This window comes from Pelecanus crispus, chromosome 3 (assembly GCF_030463565.1).
Source record: "Pelecanus crispus isolate bPelCri1 chromosome 3, bPelCri1.pri, whole genome shotgun sequence".
Classification (NCBI taxonomy): Eukaryota; Metazoa; Chordata; class Aves; order Pelecaniformes; family Pelecanidae; genus Pelecanus; species Pelecanus crispus.
Window position 1 is genome coordinate 77,061,171 of NC_134645.1, and position 24,542 is coordinate 77,085,712.

At 38.2% G+C, this 24,542-nt stretch overlaps 1 protein-coding gene across 1 annotated transcript in view; it reads left to right on the forward strand.

Moving 5' to 3' along the window:
- Nucleotides 1–24,542, forward strand: part of FRK (fyn related Src family tyrosine kinase) — a 55,866-nt gene that overhangs the window by 30,747 nt on the left and 577 nt on the right. Inside the window, exons 3-7 of the mRNA XM_075708551.1 lie at nt 2,826–2,989; nt 3,620–3,788; nt 14,930–15,088; nt 20,056–20,237; nt 22,422–22,587. Of these exons, the coding sequence (XP_075564666.1) occupies nt 2,826–2,989; nt 3,620–3,788; nt 14,930–15,088; nt 20,056–20,237; nt 22,422–22,587 (840 nt within the window). The remainder of the gene's footprint in view (nt 1–2,825; nt 2,990–3,619; nt 3,789–14,929; nt 15,089–20,055; nt 20,238–22,421; nt 22,588–24,542) is intronic.

A 24,542-nucleotide genomic window follows, 5' to 3' on the forward strand; every position in this document is an offset into this window, starting at 1 on the left:
GCAGTGCAGGACTCATACAGCCAGACTCAACGCTGGGGCACAAGTGAACAGCCCCCTGTCAAATACTGCACTGATCTCAGCTGCTTATCGCAAGCAAAGATGCTAGCAGCACAGAAATTTTCTCCAGATTCTCCACACACATCACCGCCTGACCTGTATGCTGCCAGTCATAAGGCTTCATACAAGGCTCATTTAAGAAATTATAGCACATCCTTCAAACCAACTCTTGCATTAACATTAGCTGCTTCACAAGTACTAATTATAATGCTTCTAATAAATAAAGCAGGTAGTCAAACTACTATCACTTGTGATGTACAACTGAAACTGGATTAACACAGTCATCCTGTTGGCCTTTTACTCATCATGAATAGCAATTCATTTGGCCAGATGCACTTTACTGTGAGCTTTGGAAAACTCATTACATTTCCAGCCTGTTGTTACTGAATTACTCTTTCCTTCATTTTGCTTCAGGCCTATTTCCAAATGATAAATCACAAAAATATACGTGCATTTTATAATTAAAAAATACTAATTATGAGGTGTTAAATTAAAATGGAAGGGCATTTGAAAAGTGTGATGTAATTATCTTTATACTATGGAGTTATATTTACAAATATTCTTATATGGTCCTCATGCAGAATTGTAAGTTGGTAAATCAGCTCTTTCAGAATATTACCTGTGGCAGAGAGAAAATCTCCCAGTATTTTCAACAGCTCCTGTGTGCCCTCTGGTGGCCTGGGATGACAATCGCACAGTACAGAAGGAAAATGCTCATACATGACAGTACTTAAGGAAGGAGAGATTTTTCTTTTTAACTTAATCACTTAATAGTGAGAGAAATTATACTTTATATCAGCTTTTTTAATTGCATGCAACCCATAATTTTCTATAATTTTTTCTACATACAATATGTAGCTGTGAATTCTTCTGTTAGTATAACTAAAGTGATTGCCAAAATTCATGCAGTGTTACAATATCAAGGATCTATCAGCTATCATATCTCCAGGGGGGAGCAATAACAATTTTTTAGATAATTAGATTTTGGAATGCAAGAGACTGAGGCTGCTTCTAGGATTGAAAAATATTTCTATTAAATTATTTAACTAAGAGTAGCCACTAGTCAGCATGACTAAATTGTATATGTTTGCTGGAATTTTGGCTACTAACGGTATACTGGAGGTAAACAGCAGAAAGCCTTTCCCCTATGCCCCCTTTTTGCTTTTCAGACTTTCATCTTGCATGAGGACCCTGAGAAGGGGATAGTAATGGTAATCTCCCAAATCGATGGGTGTGGAAGGAGCCACCTGGCCTACTGGAAAGGTGTAATGTTGGGTGATGAGGACCGGGATAGCAACTGGAGCATCCCCCTCCCCTTGAGAGCTCTCTCCTCACTCATCATGGAGAAGCACTGTGTTGTTTCATTAAATGAAGGGTGGAATATGCCTCTGATAGGAGCTAAATCAGTTACACTTCAGTATGTAACATAGGCTCTCCTTTGTCCATTGGAAATGGACAGTGATGTCTCAGAGATGGAGTGTCATGCTAAATGACACCCCACATGAGAGACTACTTCCCTTTTCAGCTCTTCAGAACTGCCCTCTCTGCTGATGCTCAGCCCGCTATTGCTACTGCTGATACTCCTTTATAAAGGAGATCTCTTAGCCAGTGGTCTCCAAACTTTTTTGATTGTGCACCCCTACAAGTAAAAAGATTTTTTAGCATTTGATCCCAATATATGTTTATTTATTTATTTATTTGTAAATTGTATACATGTACTATTGTACTGATAGATTACATACATTATAGAGCATAGATAAAGATGAAATAAACAGTAATCTTAAAATATTTATTTTCTTTTATTTATTAATGGTACAAAGATACTTTTTTCCCACACCCCAATGGATTATCTTGCACTCTCCCCAGGTTGCATGCACTCTGCTTTGTAGACCACTGGTCTAAGCCAGATATGACAGAGCCATCAGAAATGGTAATTAATATTCCTAATATTCCTTAGATAGCAGACTAGGTGAGTGACAGTGCATTTTTTTGTCCATTTTTGGCCTGCTGCTGGTCCAGGTCTAGCCCCAGCATGCAATGTCCCAGCCTTCTTTCTGACACCTCCAGAGAGTGCTCTGATGGTTACAAGGAAGGACACTTTGGGTGTCATGACATGCAGGTAAATAACCTACAGGAGGTGAGGAGAGAAAGGTCTTCACTAGGAAAGAATAGATGAGAATAAACCACATTTCAATGGAAAGGGAGTCATCAGCTACTTAAACCACAGCATTATTGGCCTGATTTTTACATATTCCAAACATGCACAAAACTCAATAAAACCCATGGAAGATGTGAGTGCTTTCCAGAGAATCATGGCTGTGTGGAGGGTATATCTGTTTTCTCTAAAATGTCTGCCAGCCCAGCAGCTGGTATTTGGAGTGTTAACGCTGATAAATGAAATATTAAAAACTGATTAAATGATTACTGTGAATTAGATCCTCCTAGCTGGTTTTGGTGTCTTAAAAGATTGAAAATATGAGCTGCCTTACAGAAGATAATGTCTTTATGTATTTTTTGTCAGTTCTTACAGTGCAAGAAAGAATCTCCGAACCTGAATAGTTAAAGACCAAAAGGCTAGATATGTTAAGCTATCTAAACAGTGGGCTTTGGTTTGAAAGAAATTTTGTATAGCCGTCATCTTTGAAACTAAAATAATTTATTTTAAGGTCCTCATAAATACATTTAGGAAAATTATGATGGTTTGGCTGTAAGCGATATTGTACCATGGCTATAATTCCTGGAAATTAAATATATTTAAATCTTCTTAGTTTTTGATGGTGTATCTGTGAAGCACTACAGGATCAGACAGCTGGATGAAGGAGGCTTTTTCCTAAGCAGAAGGAAAACTTTCAAAACTCTGAATGAGTTTGTTGACTATTACAGTAAGAACAGTGATGGCCTCTGTGTGGTGCTCGGAAAGCCATGCCTAAAGGTAAGAGTGGGTGCTACATTGTGCAACATATTTTTTGTAAGCTAACTCAACAGATATTGATCAGAAGGTGTTAACCGCATATCTACTTCTACCATTTCAAAATGTTGATGATCTGCTTATTTTCAGGAAGTTCTGGGTAGTGCTACAGTTTCATTCTTGAAGCTGACATGTTAATAATAAAATACCATGCCATTTTGAACAAATCATCATGTGGCTGGAGGAGAAAATATGCCAAATCATGATTTATGAATACCTTTTTATAAATGTATATGGAGACGAAATCTCCAACTTCATAACTCTAGCTGTCCATAAGTAATTACTGAGACAAAACCACAAGGTTCAGACAAGCAATACATCACTGTTCAAAAAGCTTGCTAGAGGCATGATTTCTAATTTTTACTTTTAATGGTGGGATATTTTCTTTAGGATATTTCTTATTTCTAACAAAAAGTACCCAGGATGTGGGCTGTATTTTATGTTCTCAGCTTACTTTATCACGTGTGTGTACTCTAAGGAAGCATTATTTATATCAGTTGCGACCTTACATGATGTAGTTAACAATGACTTGAATATGCTGTTGAAAAAATATTAGAAACCTCAATTATTGTATTATTTATTTTCTTTTACCAGGTGCAAATTCCTACTACTTTTGATTTGTCTTATAAAACTGTTGATCAGTGGGAGATAGACAGACAATCTCTGAAATTGGTCAAAAAATTAGGATCTGGACAGTTTGGTGAGGTATGGGAAGGACTGTGGAATAATACCACCCCTGTGGCAATCAAAACATTAAAACCAGGTATGTGATTTACTCTTAAATGCTAATAATGTGAAATGTTAGCAAGGGTGCTCCTTTATTTTTTAAATGCTACTGAAAAGAAAGTCTATCTATCTATGCAATCATTCTCAAAATCCATGCACTTAAACATGAAGGTTAGTAAAGCTCAAGGTCCAGATATTCTTTGGTATTTTGAATTACAATTTTATACAGTTTTCTGTTTCTGTATGAGCTGAAATAATTTTTATTCAACATCTGTATTACCTAAAATGGCAACCCCAGCAAGGCCCTCTCTTTTGTACAATATTGCTTGTATGGAATTGAATGACAACATTTCATCTGTAGGTGAAGTAATCGATTTACTACTGCTTTGTCATTTCTAGCATTTCTTCTAATGATTAGATGCTATATTATAATGATTCCTTTGGTAATATTGAATATGTACTATGTTAAGTTTGTATTTAAGAAGTGGTTTAATCTTAATATTGATCGAGTAAAATTTCTCAAAGTTTTTGATACACAGCATTAATACCCAATATTTGCATATAATATAGGCTTGTTACTGATACAGCTTTTAACATTTTTCTTAATTATTTTTCATTAACTTCAAGTAGTTTGTGCATTTTAAATTGACAACATAAAATATCTGCCAGCAGATGGCAAGAACCTCATAGACAAGAAAGATTGCCTGGATGATATAGATGTTTTTTATAAAGAGATAACAATATAATGAGTTGTTGTTAATTGAAAAAGCTTGTGTTGGGCATTAATGATCATATTTCAGGAAGCAGAACAGATTCAGATCTTTGATTCAGAAGAACAACTAAATATGCTTGAGCCCTGCTTGAATAGTCTCCTAAACAGGGAGGAATTTAAGTGTGTGGTTTAGGGCTATCTTGTATCAGGATATTGTTTGTGTTTTGGGACTTGCAAATTGAAAGCAAATAAGCACCTTTTGTTCTCTGCTTAACTGAAATTAGAAAAACTGCTCAGACGAAAGGCCTTCTATAATTTGTGTGAAAGACGGCATACTTGTTTCAGTGAGCTGATGCATCTCCCTAGTGACCCAGTAAACACGGAAACCGTCTTGAAATCTCCTTGTCCGTTTCTCTTTCCTAAGACAGTATCCACTAAGCCTATACCTTTTGTGACAGGGATCTGTATGCCTATTTTTATTGACTTCTGAAATCACAAGTCTGAAACCAGTCTTTTTCTCCTTGTGTCTGACCTGAATCTTTCATTCTGCAGTACCAGCCCATTACCTCTTGTCTTATACACCATGACTAAAGAGTACCTATTATTTTCTTCCTCTTTACAGTAGTGTTGTACTATTATCAAGTTCCTCGTTGGTCTTCTCTTCTTTAGGTTAAACAGCTCAGCCAGATTCTTCATGTAGCTCAGGTGTTTTAGATGTCCTGTTGTTTCAGAAGATCTTTACTGGGCTGTTTCGAGGTTGTAACCATATTTTTTTCCAAGTATGATGCCAAAAGGAAGAACAAGTCTAGATGTGTAAAGAGAGGGGTTTGCTTCACATTTCTGACATCCTAGGCCTCTGTTTAAACAGTCCAGTATGATGTCTGCCTTTCTTCTCCATGCAGCAAGAACCTACTATGTCCACCCATGTTTACTTTCCTTTAGTGATTTAATGCAACACCTGGACAAGTCTGTTTTATTGCAGAAGACTGAAGGTTATTCCTAAAGTGTGAAATTTCTTAAACAATATTTGAAGAAGAAAACTAATGAAGCTGAAATGAAGAACAAGACTAAGCTATCTTAAATTTTTGTGACATTAAATTTTCTTTTAGAAATAGTCTTTTCTTTCCTCTTTAAGAAAATATATGGCAATTAGCACTCTAGGAAAAGATTTGTTTCTCATCAAACAAAATAATTAGATTTTGAACAAATTGCAGTGCATGCATTTCTACTTATTTTCTTTAGCGGGAGAGTGGAGCTGACAATTCTCTCGTATTACATATGAAAAAAATGGGAAGCTATCCTAATCATATTTCGTCTTCTCCTAATAACTCATTTCAAAACTCTAATTCAGCTTTTCCTTCTGTATAATGGGCACAGTGCATTTTATCAGTTCTCTGTGAAACAAACTTCTATTTTAATAATGGATTCAGTTAGAACTGACAAGACTGCCCAGAAATATATGAAACACTAGTGGCAAGTTCTAGCTGCAATTTACCTTCTCTTTTTTTTTGTTTCTTTCTTTTCTTTTCTTTTTTTTCTTTTTGATGCTGATCAGCTGAATGACTGCTACTAACAATCTACTGAAGAAAAGGAAGAGTTAGTTATTTTTATATCTGAATTAGATTTTAATGTGTTTAAGGACAAACTGATCTGTGGCAATCCGTTCTTAGACTGTTGTTCAATTCATTATCCTTTTAATGTATTGTTGATAAAACACACAGAGAACAATACTTCCAGAACAACATGAGCAGTAAAAGCAGAAGGGATTTTTTTGGTTTCTATAATAATAGGGTGTCCTAAGAAGCCACTTACAGAAGACTATAAAGCAATAAAAAATGATCACATAAACTTCTTCAATAGGTTTGTTAGCTGAAAATTAAATTTTACACTGGAATAAACATAATATTCACTGCAAACTTGTTATTACATACAGACTAGCACACTACAGGGGAAGAAGCCCCTTCAACTGTGATACTTTTTGTAGTATCATAGTTTGGCTGGGAAAAAGGGCTTGATTAATCAATACTTTTTCCACGTCTTTTTTTCACTCTAGTCTGCCTCCTCTTAAGGTCAACAGTAGTAGTCTCATCGATTTCACAGTGGGTTATATTGAGTTAGGGCAGACACAAGCCCCACCCAGACGCGATGCTTGGATAGTGGAGAGTTTGTGATCTAATACTGTGATAGACAAGTCATGCATTGCATTTAGTGATACTCAGAATGGAGACTTTGATTCTCAAAGCCATCTTGATAAATTATATAGGTAATATGGAATCTCTTATCACTGTACTTTGTGAACTATCTTGTTCTACAAAACTGGTTCAGACAGTCTCAAATGGAAGCATTTAACCTTGTAGTATACTTCTCTGCAGAATTACTCTCTTCTACACAATGTTCTTCACCACTTGGAGTACCTTAATATAATCAGTTAGCACATTGGTTTTCCATAGCTTGTTCTCATTGTTACTCATGAGGAATAACATTTCAATAATTAAAGAAAAATCCCAATACCATCACCCTAGTCTGAGCCATAAATGATAGTAATAAACTTACAGCAAAGGCTAGGTCTGATAATTTCATTCGTTGTAGTATAAAGATGATAAGTGAATGGAAAACGTAGTAGTTCATGAGTAAACAAGAAATGCATCATGTTATATGTTGATGATTGAAGCTTCCAATAGTCACATAGGCAATATTTCAGCCTTCAAGTGTGACACACTGCAAAATGATCTTCCTCTGTTGCTTGGCTCAAAGATCTACATCAGTTGTCTTTACACTGGAGGAGGGGGGCTGTATTTTAAATCACAGTCTTTTTGCTAAGCTATGGTACAGTGTAGATCCTCTGAAAAAGAAAGTCATCAGAACAACTGAGGGGTGTGATAAACTCTAAGTGATCTGGCAAATATAGGGAATTGAGATAGAGAGAGTTCTGTTAAAATGGCTTTGCCACCAGAGAAATTGTGACATGGAACCATGCTCCATGCCGGAGCAGGTTAATCAAGTAAGGTAATCACACAGCAAACAATATAGAAGAGCATAATGCAATCAGTATGTCGTAGATTTATAGGCCTGAAGGCCAGAAGGGATTTCTACTAGTTTGAGTTTTTCTGTTGGGCGTTATTTTGCAGTGTACATCTGTCCTAGATCATGTATAGTCTGAATACTTTGTTGTTATATGCCATTACATTTTACTCTGCTGAGACAGAGTATTTATATTTAATCAAAACACAGCTTGTTCTTGACTAGATGATAACTGTAAGTCTTCTAGTCCTGAGCTGGAGGTGCAGAGAGAAGTTGCCTCTGCTATCCTTGATAGCTTGTATCAATGGTGTATCACTATGCCAGCAAGAATGTGGGCCTAATTTCTCATCTGGATATACCTGATGTCTTCTCCTTAACTCTTGTTATGCCTTCTTGTAGTAAAAAAAAACCCTCCTCATATGCATTATTTTTTCTTTCCATTCTGGATGTATATACAGAGTGAGTTAAACCAATTTTCAATTCTCTTTAGAAAGGCAAAATATAGTTTCTTGTTATATAGTACTCTCCTCATTTCTCAAATAGTTTTTCTGGACTAATTTCTAGCTATTGCTGCTAAAAGGCTTGAAATTATTGTGTTTAGGGAGATGACTTTCCAACCTGTAGGAAAAATTAAACTCCTAGAATTCTGGTGAGATGGCAGTGATGGACTTTTCGCAGAGCCAGTTCTCACTTGATGCAAATGTGTGATTCTTGACTTGTGAGTAATTAGGGTATTCAGAAATCTGTTTCCATTGCAATTTGGAGAAAGAGCCAATTTTTCAGATATTGCACACAAACTTGAAATTTCATAAGTGTTTCTTTCAGAAACGTTGATGCGTAGCATACTAGCTACATTTTTCCTATTTTTAGGCATCTAACATCTTAGATGTATCAGGCTTTTTTAATAATTAGTGGGAAGAAATAAGCACTTACATGTCAGATAAATCATACTATAGATTAGAAAGGTACATTACAATGAGAGAATAACATGCTATTAATTGCCTGAATAATTGCCTACAGTTGGAGGAGGTGAATCCAGCTACCAGCAGTGTTCTGTAATTCCACAGAATTTACAACAGTAACAAAACTGCAGAAAATGTCAAGCTGGTGCAGCCTCTGAGATCTTAAACTGGTCAGCCTGGGAGCCCTCTGACCAAGAACTGCAGAGGGATTGGGGTTCCTAAGGAGACTGTGGGAAATGTCTGTCTTCTGATGAACCTGGTGGGGTGTCATCTCACCCCCTGCCTTTATGATTATGGAGTATCTAGTTTAACCAACTTCAGAGTTTGGGGTTTGCAGTCCGCTGGCTATGGACAACAAGGCTCCACATGCAGCCCTTATGGACCGTAAGGGAGATTTTGCAGGAAAAAGAACTCAACCAGAGATGTTTTCAGATTTAATGAACCATCCTTTTTCAGTGAATTCATGTTTCTGCTGGCAGTTTGTTGTCCATCTCTAAACAGAATGTTCAACACTTCACTATTGAAAACATCAGAAGATGAAATCTTTTGATCCAGAACCCTGTTTTTCCCCTGACTCCTTAGAGACCTTTTTCAGAGCCAGTGGTGAACTATAGAGACCTTCAAAATGTCAGGATGATTAGTGTATGATCTTTGTATTTATATAAGATTTATATAAACATTGCAGGAAGAGACACAAGACTCATAATTAGAGTCTTTTGCTTAAAGTAATACTAAGTATTATCTTTAATATCTTTCATTAATACAACAAGATTTAGAACTTTTAGTTATCCTAAACCTCATTTGTGAGTGTGGGACAGTCTGTCATTATGCTAAGAATCATAAATCTTAATCCTTTAATTAGTACCAGCTTTCTGTGTCATCTCACCACTTCCTGGTGTTATATTCAGAGATTGCACTGTAACATTTTGTCTCCCTGGGATAGTACCCTCCATTGCGGAGGATACAGATGGTGGTTATGTTCTTCTGCCTCCTACTCTTCTTTGTTTCTTCTTCCCTTCTCTCCCCTTCCCTTCTTCCCCTTCTCCCCTCATTTCTGGCAATTTTACTTCACGCTCTTGCTGTTCCTCCCTCAAACATCCAGGGGAGAATGGCACGGGAAGAGGAGACCTCAGCACTGGTAAGACAGCCTGTCAGCCATGGTTGCTGCTACATCCCCTTTGCAATAACCATAAAAGTCCAAAGATTTGAGTTTCCCTCTTCCTTGATCTTCTATCCAATTGTTCATACTCTGCTCCCTCCCACCTCCAAAGTAGGACCTGGTCCAGATGAAAAATGTCAGTGGAGCAGGAGTTTTTTGGGTGGGTTTTTTTGGGTTTTTTTTTTTTTTTTTTGTGCTGCAGAGAAGCTGAAGAGTTCCTACTTCCCTGCTTTGTCTGTCTGGTGCTCCCCAGGATGTCCATGATGGATTTCCTTTTCTACTTGCCCTCTGATTATGCAGTCTTGTTTTAATACTCTCCTACACGCTGTCCCAAATTAGTGTTTACATTAAAAATAGTACTCCTTCAGAGGAGACTCCCATGAATGCATTTTCAGATGTCTATAAAACCCCTTATCTTATGCAGTAACCCTAATATCAAAGGAAATGTAAGTTCCTAACTTTATAGGGGCATGACTGAGTACTCAATTACTTTAGGCATCAGGTGAAAAAATTGAGCGGTGTGGGTGTGTTACTGCGTCCACTGCACTATGAAGACAAAATTTTCCACAGGGAATATACAGGTGCATAAACATGAACCATCCATCCTATGTTGAAGGACTGCATTGCATGAACCAATGTCAGGCTTCTTCAAGCTTCTGGCAGTGAGTTGCTTAAATGTTTCAGTAGTGCATTGAAGACACCCCAGCTGGGTTTAAAAGCTGCACGCATATTAGTATTTCTAGGCCACAGTGATTAAAATGTATGGCTTCTAGGCTAGAAGGCACAGAACTATAGATCTTATTGAAACAATCTGTTGATCACTGTGACTATAAACAAAAAGCAGTAGTAATGTGATGCCTTCATTCACATAATTCTCTTATTTGTGCGCTTATTTGACTCTGCTTTGGAGACATCTGTGACATTTTTACCACCCAAAAACATAATAATGGGTGTGTGAATGAAGAAAACAAAACACAAGAACATCTTTGCCTTAAGGAACATCTCTGACTTTTGAATTGTTGACCCACAGTCATCAAAGAGGTGTAGGGATCAGCAGATAAGAAAATGTTCTAGAAGCCAGCAATTGCCATTTCTGTTCTTGGCTCTGCACAGCACTGTCTTGCTGTAGGACCCTGAACATGCAATTTCACATTTCTGTTTTTATTTCCTCACCGAGGCATTGTTTTTTCTGTTTAAGTGGAAATCATTGCAGCAGGGATTTGCACTTTGTCCTATGCTGAGAGTGATGGATTCTCTAGAACTTATTGTCTGGGCTAGCTTGCTTCTCCAACTGTCAGCACGCAAAGCAGAGATCTATCATCACCAATTAATCGTGTCTGAGAAAGTTCCTTATGCCTGTTCAACTTGACAGATGCATTTGTCATTATCATATTGTAAAGCATCTCCCAAGCTTCTCTCTTTGCATGGAAGCTGCCCAAGCATGATTTTTTTTTAGGAGGTTTTCTCAAAATAGTCTCTGGGTTGGTACTGTCAGCGGAGATGTTAATAACATTTTCAGTTCTTCAATATGTCATCTCTTTAGTGCATATGCAGTGTAAAAAGCTTTGCACTCAGGAAAGTCTCCCAATTTCCCTGAACAAATATGTTATTTTATTCCATTTAGTTCAGTACATAACCTTACACTAACTTGTAAGGTCACTTCTGTATGGTGAGAAAGCTGCTTGAGGATTATCAGATACCTATCTCATTCTCCTGTTAACGTGAATAGTTTACACTCAGTCTTTCATATTACCAAGAACTTGTACTTTTTAATGTTATCTCTTTATTACGCATAAACTTTTTCAGAAGATCACAGTATATGCCCAATGTACTCTGTACATAAGTTCATTTTGTATAAACTTATTCAGAAGATGTTGTTGCTCTGAAGTACAAGGTTACTTTGAAGTCATTTGGGAAGGTTTATTGAAAATTGCAAAGGGTCTCTGGAGTGGCTTATCAAATATTTAAGGGACACTTACATTTAGGCTAGTGGAAACTACATAAAAATGACTGACCTTTCTCTTTAACTCATTTCCAAATTATCGGTGTTTATCTTACAATGTGAAGCTTCCTCGGTTCTAGAACAAAATATTTGCAGAAAGAAAGTAGTCAGAACTGATATACCCGCTTTAAGTACGCTTAAATTAGAGGTGATTTCTGGCAAAGCAGCGCATCATAAAACACATCAAAGAAACATATTAGAACAATTTGTTTTTAAGAAGGACTTTGACATTTACAGAAATAGTTTTCATTAAAAAAAAGTTATCCAAACCATATTTTCTTCAGGTACTGATCAATCTAGTCCCAAACTGGTGTCTTACACAAGGGGTGCCTGTCATTTCAGTAAAGGCTTCTGTTAACTAGTTGTTTTTTGATCAAGTGGTTTCTACTTAGAGTAAACTGCTTCTTATACCGTGTTTACCACTTACAGCTGAAAACGTATACTTCATTAAAAATACAAATAATTCAACTACAAACTAAAAATCCCCAGTTATTTGAAACTCCATGTGGCATACATTTTATATATTTCATTTATATAAACTTCCTCAAAGAAATGTATTGTAACTTCTTTGCCACTATTGTGACAGGCTTTATCTAACTAACTTGTAACAAGCATGTTTGCTTGTTTTTAGAGGCAGATTTTACTTTGCTTATCTAGTTGCTAAAACCTAATCTTAGACAAAACATAAAGACACTTCTTAATTTTTTGAGTTAGCATCCAATCCACTTATTAACTACAGTATAAAAGCTACAAGGCTCTGGGGGGTTTTGATCACTGTCTGCTACTTATGCTATTTAAAGATATAAACTAAGTCAAACTGAAGGTTACATATGCTCTTTAAAATATGCAGAAAATACCTATTGATCTTTGTCACTGGTTTGTTACAGTTATTATTATTAATTACTTTTACAGTGTAAAGAAGGATTTGCTGCTATTCAGCTGATAGAATACTTCGCTGCTGATCAATTTATTGGAAGTTGTCATATGTGAAAAACATGTTGCTTGGTTTCTGTTTGTTGGAAGTTTATAGCATGATTAAACTGAGAGATTCCTTGTAGGCAAACTTTGATGATGGGAACAAATCAGACTGTCATTTTCTATGGTGTGAAGAAATCCTGTATAATGATCCATAGAGGGCAGGTGATTTGGTAGACTCCAAGTTAGCAAACACTTTATCCTTTTTAGGATCAACATGTCAAATTTTGGCACTGATGTTAAATCACTAGTCATGTTTATGCATTTTCCTTTGGAGGCAGAATATCTCACACCATGCAGCTTCTCTGTGGACTTCAGGATGATTTCCATGACAAATGCATACATCTTGAAAAGAGTAAGCAAATGGACCACAATATTAAATCAGTATCATAATGAGTCCAAACCCTTTAAAGATAACTCTGGGCTTTTTTTTTTTTTAAATCTAGGATTGGTGGAATGTTCAAATAAAGCTGTAAATGTTGTGCTGCTCTAAACAGGAAAAGGACACAGCATTAGCATTACAGACGTTTGGTTTTTTCCACCTGACTGTCATAATCTCTGCTTTTTCCAGACCAAGTATGAGTCATTTACTTTTCATGCAGGCTCCCACTTTCCTCTGACAGTGACAAAAGGAAATGGGTATAGCCTGTACCTGTTGAGCAGATGTATTATTGGCTGCTATCCATTTATTGATGGCATGGAAATCCATTGCCTTTCACCATTGCTTCTAATGGCATCCTATAAAATATTGTCAGATTGGACCTTGTGGGATTGCCAAGGAAAGTAAGAGGTTGCTGGGGAGAGGAGAACCTGTCCTTGCAATAATGGTTGTTCTCACAGGTTGCAATGTCAAGTGGCTGTTTTTTCATAAAGTCTATGTCAGAAGCATTTCTGAGTCATTCCTCTTGCACTGAAGTATATCATTGCTGTGTTTTGGGAAATAGGTTGGAGGACTTTTCAGGAGGCAGCATTCAAGGCAGCTGTTGGGTGAAGGTGGCCTGGGCTGATTTGCCAGTTTGTTCTGTAGAACAGATTTTCTAGTGGAGTTTTATTGCTGATCCATTTAGCATCCTCCCAGCATTTCACTTCATTTAAACATGTTTGGAACAAAGCCAAAGTTTTGAACCTTGTTGGTTACCTAATATTAAGAAACATAAAATAAAGACTCTTACTCTTGCAGCCTTGGTTTCTCAAATGACTCAGTCCACTTACACTAAGAAGAGTCTGGTTTTAAACATGGCATAGAGCAGACTAGACTTGGGTAGATTTTTTTTTTTTTCCCCCCAAACCTTCACCGTAATCTTTTCTTAATGAAACTGTTTTGATTTGGGAGGAAGGAAATATTTGAGTAGTTGAATAATTTCACATTTGTTTGTACAAGTATTGTGAAGTAGATGTTATTTACCATCTCTGTCAAACATCTGAGAATATCTGATCACTACTGGATCATCCATAGAGCAAGCTTTTCTTCCTTATTTGTGCATGTTTTTTTTCTAGTCGGTCCCCTATTCAGGACATATGAGCTGTAATCCTAAATTTGCCACTGACTGTAGTGCCCTGTGCCATTTCTGTATTGTTTCTTTGACATAGTTTATGCATTGACTCACTGTGTATATGAAGAGAACTGGAGATATTATGACCTTACGTAACACTTAAAAAGTTGGGATCATTAGCTGTTAAGATACTTCTGAATTTAAAAGAGTGTAAAATTACCGTTACATCTGTGCATACTTTGGTATTTCTGATAAGGTTGTTCCAGATCACTATGAGAATATTTGTATACGTATATTTGTATGTTATGTGAACATTACAAGCAGTTATTTGTATTTATGTATATAAAATGCACACATCCGCTCCTTATATGCTAAAGTGATTTCAGGGCTTTCAGGCTTTGATTGCTGAAGCAGAAAAAATAGTGCAACAAATTCTTATTGCAGCACTATTTTTCTGTCAGAAATTTTATGTTCATTACCTAGGCACTCTTACCTCAGTTTCTGGCCATTTCGTTAACCAGTTGTAACATAATTGTTTGCTGAAATGATGTCAGTTAACATTCTAGCCTCGCTTTTTTCTGCCTGGGGGAGGCCTGGGGGAGGTTAATTTTAGCCTGTGTATTTCTGGTGGCTGGAACACATATGTTCTCTGTCCCTGTGCAACTGGCATGTTTCACTCATTAACTGTTTATTTCAGCTGCACTATCTGTTTTCTGTGGGAACTGTGAAGATTTGAGATGCTAATGTACTTTGAAAGACTGAAAACAATCTCAGTTATTCCCTTAAGACTGCCAGGCTGGTAGGAAGGCCTTTAATAACCTCAGCTTATGTTTTGTTATATGCTGTTGTTTCAGGTTCAATGGATCCAAAGGACTTTCTGAGGGAAGCACAAATAATGAAGAACTTGAGACATCCAAAGCTTATACAGCTTTATGCTGTCTGTACTTTGGAGGACCCAGTTTATATTATTACCGAGCTGATGAGATATGGAAGTCTTCTAGAATACCTTCAAAGTAAGCAGATGACTATAAACTTATTTCAAGGGGTGCCACAGCTGTCAGTTTAGTAAATACACTAACATAAAATATAGAAGTACAACACTCTAGTTCAATATAAAAGCTACATTATTTGTCGCTTGTGGGGATGAGAAAAGAGGAGAGAAAGAGGTTTATGAATTTTTGACGTGCCAAAGTATTTGACAAGTAGGAGAGAATCACATTCACAGTTTGATTCTTGCCTTATAATGACCCACATTTTTCCACCCAGTTCTATGAGTAGATGGGAACATACACTGACAGAATAAAAATATAAGCGTACAGAAGGATAGGTCATCATATTTGACATGAAATAGAGGCACTTCCACAAAATGTACTTAACAGCTTTGAAATCTATTACTAAGCAGGAATAGCCTTTCACTGTGAATTTGTCCCTTGCCTATTGCATCAGGGCTTTTATCTCAGCAACACTTCAAAGTGCTCTTTTGAAGGCAAATAATAATTAAAAATAAAGTTGTACAGCCTGGAACAGACTAGCATAATGATTGCACTTTAAGTTCACCCCTGCTATTGAGAAATGCTTGATTCTAGTGTTGTTACCCATTTTCAGTTTAGCAGATGTCTCTGAGATGCTAAATGTCTCTAAAGCTGTAATGATCTCTTGAAGACAAAGTGTTAACTGTGATTATCTTGCTAAATTTCTTCTCTGTCTCCAGCCCTTACGGCAAAGCCCAGTGAAATACCACAGACAGTATTTACCATGACACATGCCTTCCCCCGTCTTCTCTGTGGAACCATTTTTTAAGTGAGGCTCAGTCCAGGGATGATTACAGCTAAAGAAATCTCTGGTAGAGGAACAGCCCCACCAGGAACTGCGCAGAGAGAGGCTGCAAAGAAGCTTGGGCCAGATCATCTAAAGTTTTGTAGGCATTTAGTGGCCAGAGGTAGCGAGGCACAAATTTCCTTTAAATTATCATCTTTGGTGCCTTTGTATTTGATTGCTGCTTATCTGATTGAAAGAGCCTGGCACATCAGGAAATGATTGCCGTGCGTGAAAACATTCATTGCACTGGAGAAATAGCTCTGAGAAAGCTAGGTTGAGTCACAGCTATTGCAGAGGTGAAAATTGGCCTTTGTGCACGGAGAACATGTCCAGAACACATCAGCACTGCAGCCTGTGTGTGGATCAGTTGCCAGCATACGCACAGCAGCTGCCCTTGCTGTAGCCTTGCATCAGAGAGACTGTGGAAAGTCAGTTGGTTTCCAGGCAGCTGTCAAGATAACCGTAAAAATGGCCAGCTGAACCCCAGCCTAGTGGCATCTCTCCTTGTCTGATGGCCTGTGCGCAGGGGGATAAACAGAACTAAGAAGTGGACGTAGAGATCCAGGTGCTTTGATAGGTATTGGTCAGAGAAAAGTCACTGCCGTCAGCGTAATAAGGAAAGAGATTTGAAGCTTGCGTAGAGCTCTGTGACTGGAAGTGATCTGCATCAGCTGCACAGCTCCTGATAAGTGCACAGCTCCTGATAAGCGTTCTTGAGACTCAGACACTGCAGGAACCAGGAAAACATTTCCAAAAGGCTGCTGTGTCTGTGTTCACTATGGGTAAATATGGCAAACAGGAACAGAGGGAAAGTCCAGAGATCACCCTTTGATTAAATTTCCCCTCCTAGAAATGCATAGTATGTTTCTCCAGCTTTAAAAATTCCTAGTACTTCATGCCTAGTGACTATCACATTCCACCATAATGACAGCTACTTAATAGTGATGGGCATGTGAATCCCCTGCACACCCTGTGAATGTACTTTGGGATACTTCTTGTTGAAAACTGCTATGCAGAGTTATTGAGCTGCCACCAGTATGAGAAAAATGCAACTGAAAACTTTTCTTTGTTATTGGATGTGAATGAAATTGTCATAAATATATGAGTATTTTTATCAATTCTGATAGACTTGGGGCTTGTTCTGGCAGGGACACAGTCTTGAAGTTCAGTGAATTATTACGGAGGCAATGCACTCAACTGGGGAAAGTGCTGCTTATTTATTTATTTATTTATTTATTGTCAGGCATCTGTCAATGAGAATATTTTGCTGTCTTTCCTACATGAGATATTGTGATTGATTGTTTAGAACAAGGTGCAGACCCTAAGCCTTCTTTAATATTTTCTCTAATAAATTTTTCATATAAGGGTGATAGTTTTGTCAAAAAATATTAGTAAAAAAGGACATGGAGGCACTACATTTTCTTTGTAGGAAGAAGAATAAGCCATGGGAAGGTTTTATATATTCACCAATAGTGCCTGGTTTTGCGTGTGGAAGTTATATCAACTTTGGTTTTTTTGTTGTAGTTTTTCCTTCTTTAAAACACTTCAAAACAAACTAAAGCACAAGCATACCCATATGAATACAGCTGGAAACTCTTCCGATCTGCTCTCAACCAGCCAGATGGGAGCTGGATCTGGTCTGGAAACCTCTGTAGTTGTGCTAATGCAGTGGTGTGCTTGAACTTGCATGCTTTGACTGGCCTACCTGGGATTCTGGAGGTATAGTCAGAAATCTTTATGAGACAACCATGCATGATTTGCACTTCAGATCCCAAAGAGATTCGTGCTTCATCTTTGTGCACAGTTTGTGGCTTCTGAACAGCTGAGGCTGCTCCTTACAGCTTTCCCTTCTTTAGCTCCAGAACAGCAGCAGTGCAGAGCCAGCTAACAGAGGGAAACCCTCCAAGGAATACTACAGCAGCCAGGACAATGGTGGCCTCTTCCCCTCCCTCAGCCCACATGCTAAAGGCAGTAGGTCAGCCTGGTCTGGGATCCCAAACAGGCCCCAATGGGAGAAATAGTCTTTCAGCTGCAACTCCAATTAGAGGTGGATCTTGTCCTTGTCCTTTAACACAGTGTGCCTGTGTGTCCTGCAGGGAATAAGACAGGGAGGGTTTAGCAGCTCTAACTCCTATTCCGAAGCAGCTCATTAAACACGAGGCTTATGAGTCATCCTTTTTTGCCGTGACATTGCTGTGTTCTGCCTCTTGGAGCAAGCTTGTGTCAGGCCAGCCTGGAGCATCGGCAGAGCAGTGACAAACCTGTGCTCGAATCTGCCTGCATCCTTGACTGCTTTCACCAGGAGGTAGTTCACAGCCTGTGCAGATGAAGGAGCGGTGTGAAAGGGAACATGGAGAAAGAGATTTTAAACTGAGTCACATAAGCTAGTTTCTAAAACCCAGGCACTCATGCAAGGTACTTGTACATATTTAATTATTTTCTGATTAAATACAACATAAGCATCATTTGTGGATTTATATCTTTGTTCAGTAAGCTGAATAATAAATGTTGATGTCTGCCAGTTATCAGAACTGCAAAACTTCAGTGTTATATTATTCTGTGGCCTGATGATGGATTTTCTTGATGGTTAAGCCATAGATTTTCACATAGCCTGATTTTTCTACCTCTCTCTTTTAAAGGTCAAGGCAGCTATTAAACATATGTGTGGGAGAGGAAAAGACTTTCTGAGTCAACAATAGAAGTAAATAATCCTAGTGCTGGATTATCATGACAATGAGTTTAGCCTCAAAAAGGAACTAGGACAATACACATACAAGGCAAATTTAATAATTCAAAATTCATTTCTTTTACCTATTCATCTCAGAACATCCGGATGAGCAGGAAATTCAAGGCCTGGAGATTGCAGAATAGATTAGTAAACAAAGGAATTTCACACTCTTCATACGCAATGATTGCAAGGTTGGGTCAGATAAAATGCCAGAACTGGTGCAGGCTATGCAAAACAATGCTAAGACACACTTTCACTACAAATCAATTCAAAATAAGTAACAGAAAACTGCCAGCTACAAATATTTTATTTCTCTAACATAGAGGCAGTAAGGAAAAGTCACCATCCTCAATGAGAAAGAAGAACTACCGATAAACGTAGCAGCAAACACTCAGCTTTTTGATATTGTTAAGATTCTGAACAAAAAGTTGAAACTGTTTCGAGTATTAGCGGCTACAGAGGTAGGCACTCATGCTTCAGTGCTGCAGCATCTGGTTTTGCATGACAGTGATGCTTGACTGTAACACTGATTTGGCTTACTTAGATTACCTTGGGGTATAAATTCTTTGCTGTGAGGAGGTCAGCTATCCCCAAAAATGCAACAAAGGCCCTGGATTTGAATTATAATGTGTTATACCCCAAAGACTTTTTTTTTTGAGTACCTGTCTTACTAGTTTTGGCTGCAGTTTTTCATGGCCTAAGGCTCTTTCCTTCATTTGTGGAGGGAAGTCGCTCTGCTCAAAGTTCTTCTACTACTTTGTTTGAACAGCCAATCTTCAATTGCCAAATCTCTATTTCTGGGACTTGCTGATATTACAGCGGTGGGAATGGCATGCACATTGCTTCCGAAAGTTCTACAAGAGAAGTAGACAGCTTGAAAACAGCTCAAGGAGTCCTACTGTTGAGCAGCAGCAACAGAGATAACAGCGTGAAGCAGTCAAGTGGACTGGGAAGTGAAAATGAGAGTTACGCTTCACAGCAGATGGTATATTTCCTAGTAAGAATCACTGGAGAACAGGGAACCAGCATAATTTTGTGCTTTTCCATCTTTAGTCAGCTTTGGCTACAGTCAGTGAGTACTCACATTAACTCTTACTCACAGTTTGGAACATGTTATGCACTTGTCAGAAAGGCAAACATCTGCATTACTATCAGTAGATAATCAGAATCTCCTTCCAGGCCTAGATCAACTGCTGCATTTAGTATCGACTCCTTTAGAGAAGACAGGACAGGCATTGTACTCAGTTATTGTGAAGATAGCTGCATGACTTTAAGTAGTGTCATTCACTAACCTCTGTCATTTGGACGGGGTGTTACTTTATTGTATTGCATGGTTTTGTTGATTTGTGTTGACTATTTGCACCAGTCAGCTGTTATGTTATTTATATCTGAATACCGTAAATATTATGTTATCCTTGTCATCTTTTTAAACAGAAGATGCAGGCTCCCAAATCTTCCTGCCACATCAAATAGACATGGCTGCTCAAGTGGCTTCTGGGATGGCTTACCTTGAATCTCAGAACTATATCCATCGGGATCTGGCAGCCAGGAATGTTCTTGTTGGTGAACACAGTGTTTACAAAGTGGCAGACTTTGGACTTGCAAGAGTTTTTAAGGTGGGTTGTGAGACGATAAACTGGCTCTACTTAATGCTGGGGAACAGGGTGGAAGAGGTCAACTAAAGGACGAACTGTAGCCTCAGAATTGCTAGATTCAGGCAAAAGGAATGCCCAGGGAGAAAAGGACCTCTAACGTGTTCACTTGTATCTTCTACCTGTGTTACCCCATGTAAGGTTAGAAGCTGGCCTGCGCCTTTATGTCAGTCTGAAGATGGCATCCCGGTGCCTGCTTCCCCCTCAGCCACAAAGGAAAGAGCCTGGCAAGAAATACCCTTTGCTGCACAACCTTTATCCACAACGCTAGTGTCTGCGACATGGAGACAGGTCACAGGAGTGATGGCAAAATTATATTCCTGAGCCTGTAAGGGAAAGCATATAAAAATGTACTGACAGCTATTCTCTCCTTGTTCACTTCCCCACTGCCTCCATGATGCTTGCGAGTGCAGGTAGTAATCATAAAAGGACCTTACTCCTTTCCATGACTAACAACGGAGTTCGTAAAGTGAGCTCTCAGAGCTTTAAATCTGATGCAATTTCAAGTCCTTTGCCATTGCACTGCTTTTTTTCTCTGGCCCTTGAGGACATGGAATGCCAAGTAGTGCTGACCAAGATCACCCTAGGAAAGAGCTGTAGTTTAGAAATGAGATTTCCTACCTCTGAAAATGATTTGATCAGAGTTAGAAAGATTTGATTTGCCATATTTTATGGATTTCAATATGTAATCCACAATTTCTGAGGTCTTATTGTTTTTATTGATTTATGTTCTTGCACTGAGAAGGAAAAACAGAGAAAAAAGCCCTCTGCTTCTACTTTGCTTTTTTCCATTCAAGCAGCAGAAATTGAAGTCCATAACAGAGCTGGATTTATTACGTACTGGAGTATAGAATAATGGCTTGACAGTGGCATCAAGGGACTTTGAAAGTGCTTTTTGCTTAATTTTGATTTTTCTACTTATGCATAAGTTCAGATTGCGCATTTTTTCATACAAAAAAATATATTTTTAAATGAACAATGCTTACAATGGATATTTCTCTTCTGTCCTTACTAGAGAGGGTAATAATTTACAGCTGCTTACATTTCCTGTTAAAACAGAACTTTACTAAAATACTCTGTCATAGAGTCATCTTGGCAGACTTTCTTAGGAATATTCTGTCTCCTAAGCCAAAACACTAACATGTTCACATGCAAAGATCCCGAAGGAGTTGGTGTGAGAAATGAAATCTGTATTTCTGTATGTGTTAATTAGCATAATGAAATAATTTCTTGTTTCTAGAGATGAGTATTTTGGTCAAGATGCCAACTGCATCGGTATGTAGACACAAAACACTAACAACCGTTTTTTTTTTTCAAAACTGTAGGGCATTACAGCTGGGAGACGTACATTCTGTATTAAAAACAATCAAACAAACAAAATCTTGTACACATTTGCCTGGATTTGCATGTGAAAATCCTGGCCAAGGCTTGTATGTGACTGATGTAGACTAGATTGCGTTTAGGAATTAGAGAGAGAATAAATGTTCACAAAGTTTAGATGTCTGTGCTATAAAACTTTAAGGACGTGATTCCACAAATTTGCAAGTAAATAAATTTTCTTTTTATGTGTGTCTTTCATCTTCAATTTACATGAATTAATTGGACGCACTGTAAGCTAATATGTTAATTTGAATCACTTGGAGTTTGTTCTTTGGTCCCTGAAACCTGCTTAAGTGATTGTTATCAAAGTCAATGGCCCTTCAACACTGCAATAAGTCACAGAAGAAAGGTTCCAAAATTCATTAGCTCTTGCTTGCTTCTCTGTTTACTGAAGACCAGATATGGAGCCATTTGGTCTCTAGTGTCAGCAGGATGCTTACACTGCCACTCCTAACAGACTTTTGAAATCTTGCATGCCAGGCCCAGGATTCACAGTAGCAGGTCATAATTAATCACAAGCCACTCCAACACTGCGTGCTCACTTGAAATGATAAATGCTTTAGAAAAGCCTCCAATGAACAGTAGCATTTCTCAACTGTGAAGCTCAATTCAGCAATAGACTTCAGAAAGTGTGTGCTTTAATACCATGAAAGGCAAGTGCTTGGCTAAAAAAGGGTAAGATTAAGCACATGCTTAGCTTAGTCAAGGGCTTAAGTGCTTTGCTGAAGCACATCTAAAATCAGACTTGCTTCGTTTTACCCATGACAGGTAGAAAATGAAAACGTATACCAAGCTAGGCCTGAAACAAAACTCCCAGTGAAATGGACAGCCCCAGAGGCAATCCGCTACAACAAATTCAGCATTAAGTCAGATGTCTGGTCATTTGGAATACTTCTGTTTGAAATAATCACCTATGGGAAGATGCCTTATGCTGGTAAGTGCTTTTACCTAAAGAATGATGTCTAATGTTTTCTTGCTTTAAGAATGACACAAAAAAAAGTTGAATGCCTGTACTACGGGCATGTTAAAAGGTTAAGACTGTAAATACAGAAAGAAGGCTGTTCAGATGAGGTCCATTTAGTGGGTCAGACCTTCTGGCTGACCCAGGCTCCCTGGAAGCCTTCCACAAGCTGTAATTACCAGCCATTCATGCTTCCCCTTGCTGGAGTCAACCTGCATTGCACAGGCACTTAAGCCAACTGGCTATTTCCCTCCAGCACCAGATCAAAGATGCCATTCTTGGAATGTGGAAAAAGGGAAGGTTTTTCTGTTCCCCATCCTACCCTTCTTTTTTTTTTTTTTTTAAATTTATTTTTTTGAGGCTATCTCATGGAAGCACAGATTATTATGTGTGAAGTGCTGCACAGGTACTTCAGGAAGGTGTCTGAAAAATGAATCAGGGTGTTTTTAGTTCCTTCCCTCATATTGCACTATTGTAGTGGAAAATCTTCATAAAGAGAAGGATCACAAGAATTAGGAATAAAATGTCACCAACCACAAAAGTAGATTTAATGAGAGCAGCTATTACTCCTAGCACTGTGAGAAATGCTCAAGGAACTGTGGCTCCAATAACACAAGATATCAGTGAGATGATTGACTGTGACTCATTTTGTGCTGGTGAGGAGAACACAAGGGAAAGACTAAAGCAAAAAAAAGTTATGCTGCATCTGTACAGCCCTGAGGGGTGATGTGTTCACGATAAACTACATTTCACAGGGTCCCAAACTGGTATTTCCTGTAAAAGAAGAAATTGATTTTGCTTTTTGATTCCCACCCTCACCTCCTGTGAAACCATTCTGAAAAAAAAAAAAAAAAAAAGAAAACCAAAGCAAAAAACTCTCAGCTCTTTCTTATATAAATTACAGGTGTGTGCATATGCACATAAATAAACTATTCAAGTATAAATGATACGTAACACCATGATTCTCAGTATTGTCTGAAAATACGTTCAGCATTATCCCTTTGCAAAGGCATAGTTTACCTGTAATTTGCAGTAGAAAATGTCCTTTTGCCATGGCTATTTACTTACTTGGTGTAACTTTCAAGAGTTTGTCCTCAGTGATCAGTTAAGAGAAGAGGTTATGTTGATCCGTGGTGGCAGTGGGTAATGTACAGAGGAAACACCATTCAGAGATCTAGGGAAAAGAAGTAAAGATTATGCAATTCAAGATTTAATTTATAGAGTAGAAAATTGAAAGGGAATGGGACAATAGTCTTAATAGATAAAGGTATAGCAAAGGTAGGGGAATGGTTTCTTCTCCATAAGTCACAGTGACAGAGCAGGCAGGATGCCATTGCATAGGTGCACCAGAGGAAACTTAGGACTGACATTAGGGAAAACTTTCTAAATGTGAGGAAAATTCAGCAGCAGGACAGATTTTCGTGGCACATTTTGGAGTCACAGAGACTAGAGGGCTTTAGGAACAATTTAAGTGAAATACATGTCAGAAAAATTTTGGCAAACCTGGGTGGTGGCGGAAAAGTCTCACACCCAGACAAACCCATTTGCTATGCCTCTCAGGTGGCGCAGTCAGGTTGAGGGGGCTGGGAAATGCTGGAAGTGGTTTTTAACTGCTGGTTTGGGATCCTCCAATGCCTCCTGTGGCCTGGTGACGTTGAAAGGGGCCTGCAGAGGCCAGCCCTGTCCTCAGTGTGCACATGTACCTCATCGGGGGGGCATCCCGTTGCCTCATCTCAGTAAGAGATAGGTACAAGTGGTGTCACTTAGTAGAATCATAGGATCATGGAATCATTTAGGTTGGAAAAGACCTTTAAGATCATCCAGTCCAACCATTAACCTAACACTACCACACCCACCACTAAATCAATTTAAGGGTAGAGTAATAATTAATTTCATGTTTCCTGACTTGGTGGCTGGGTTATTTTTTA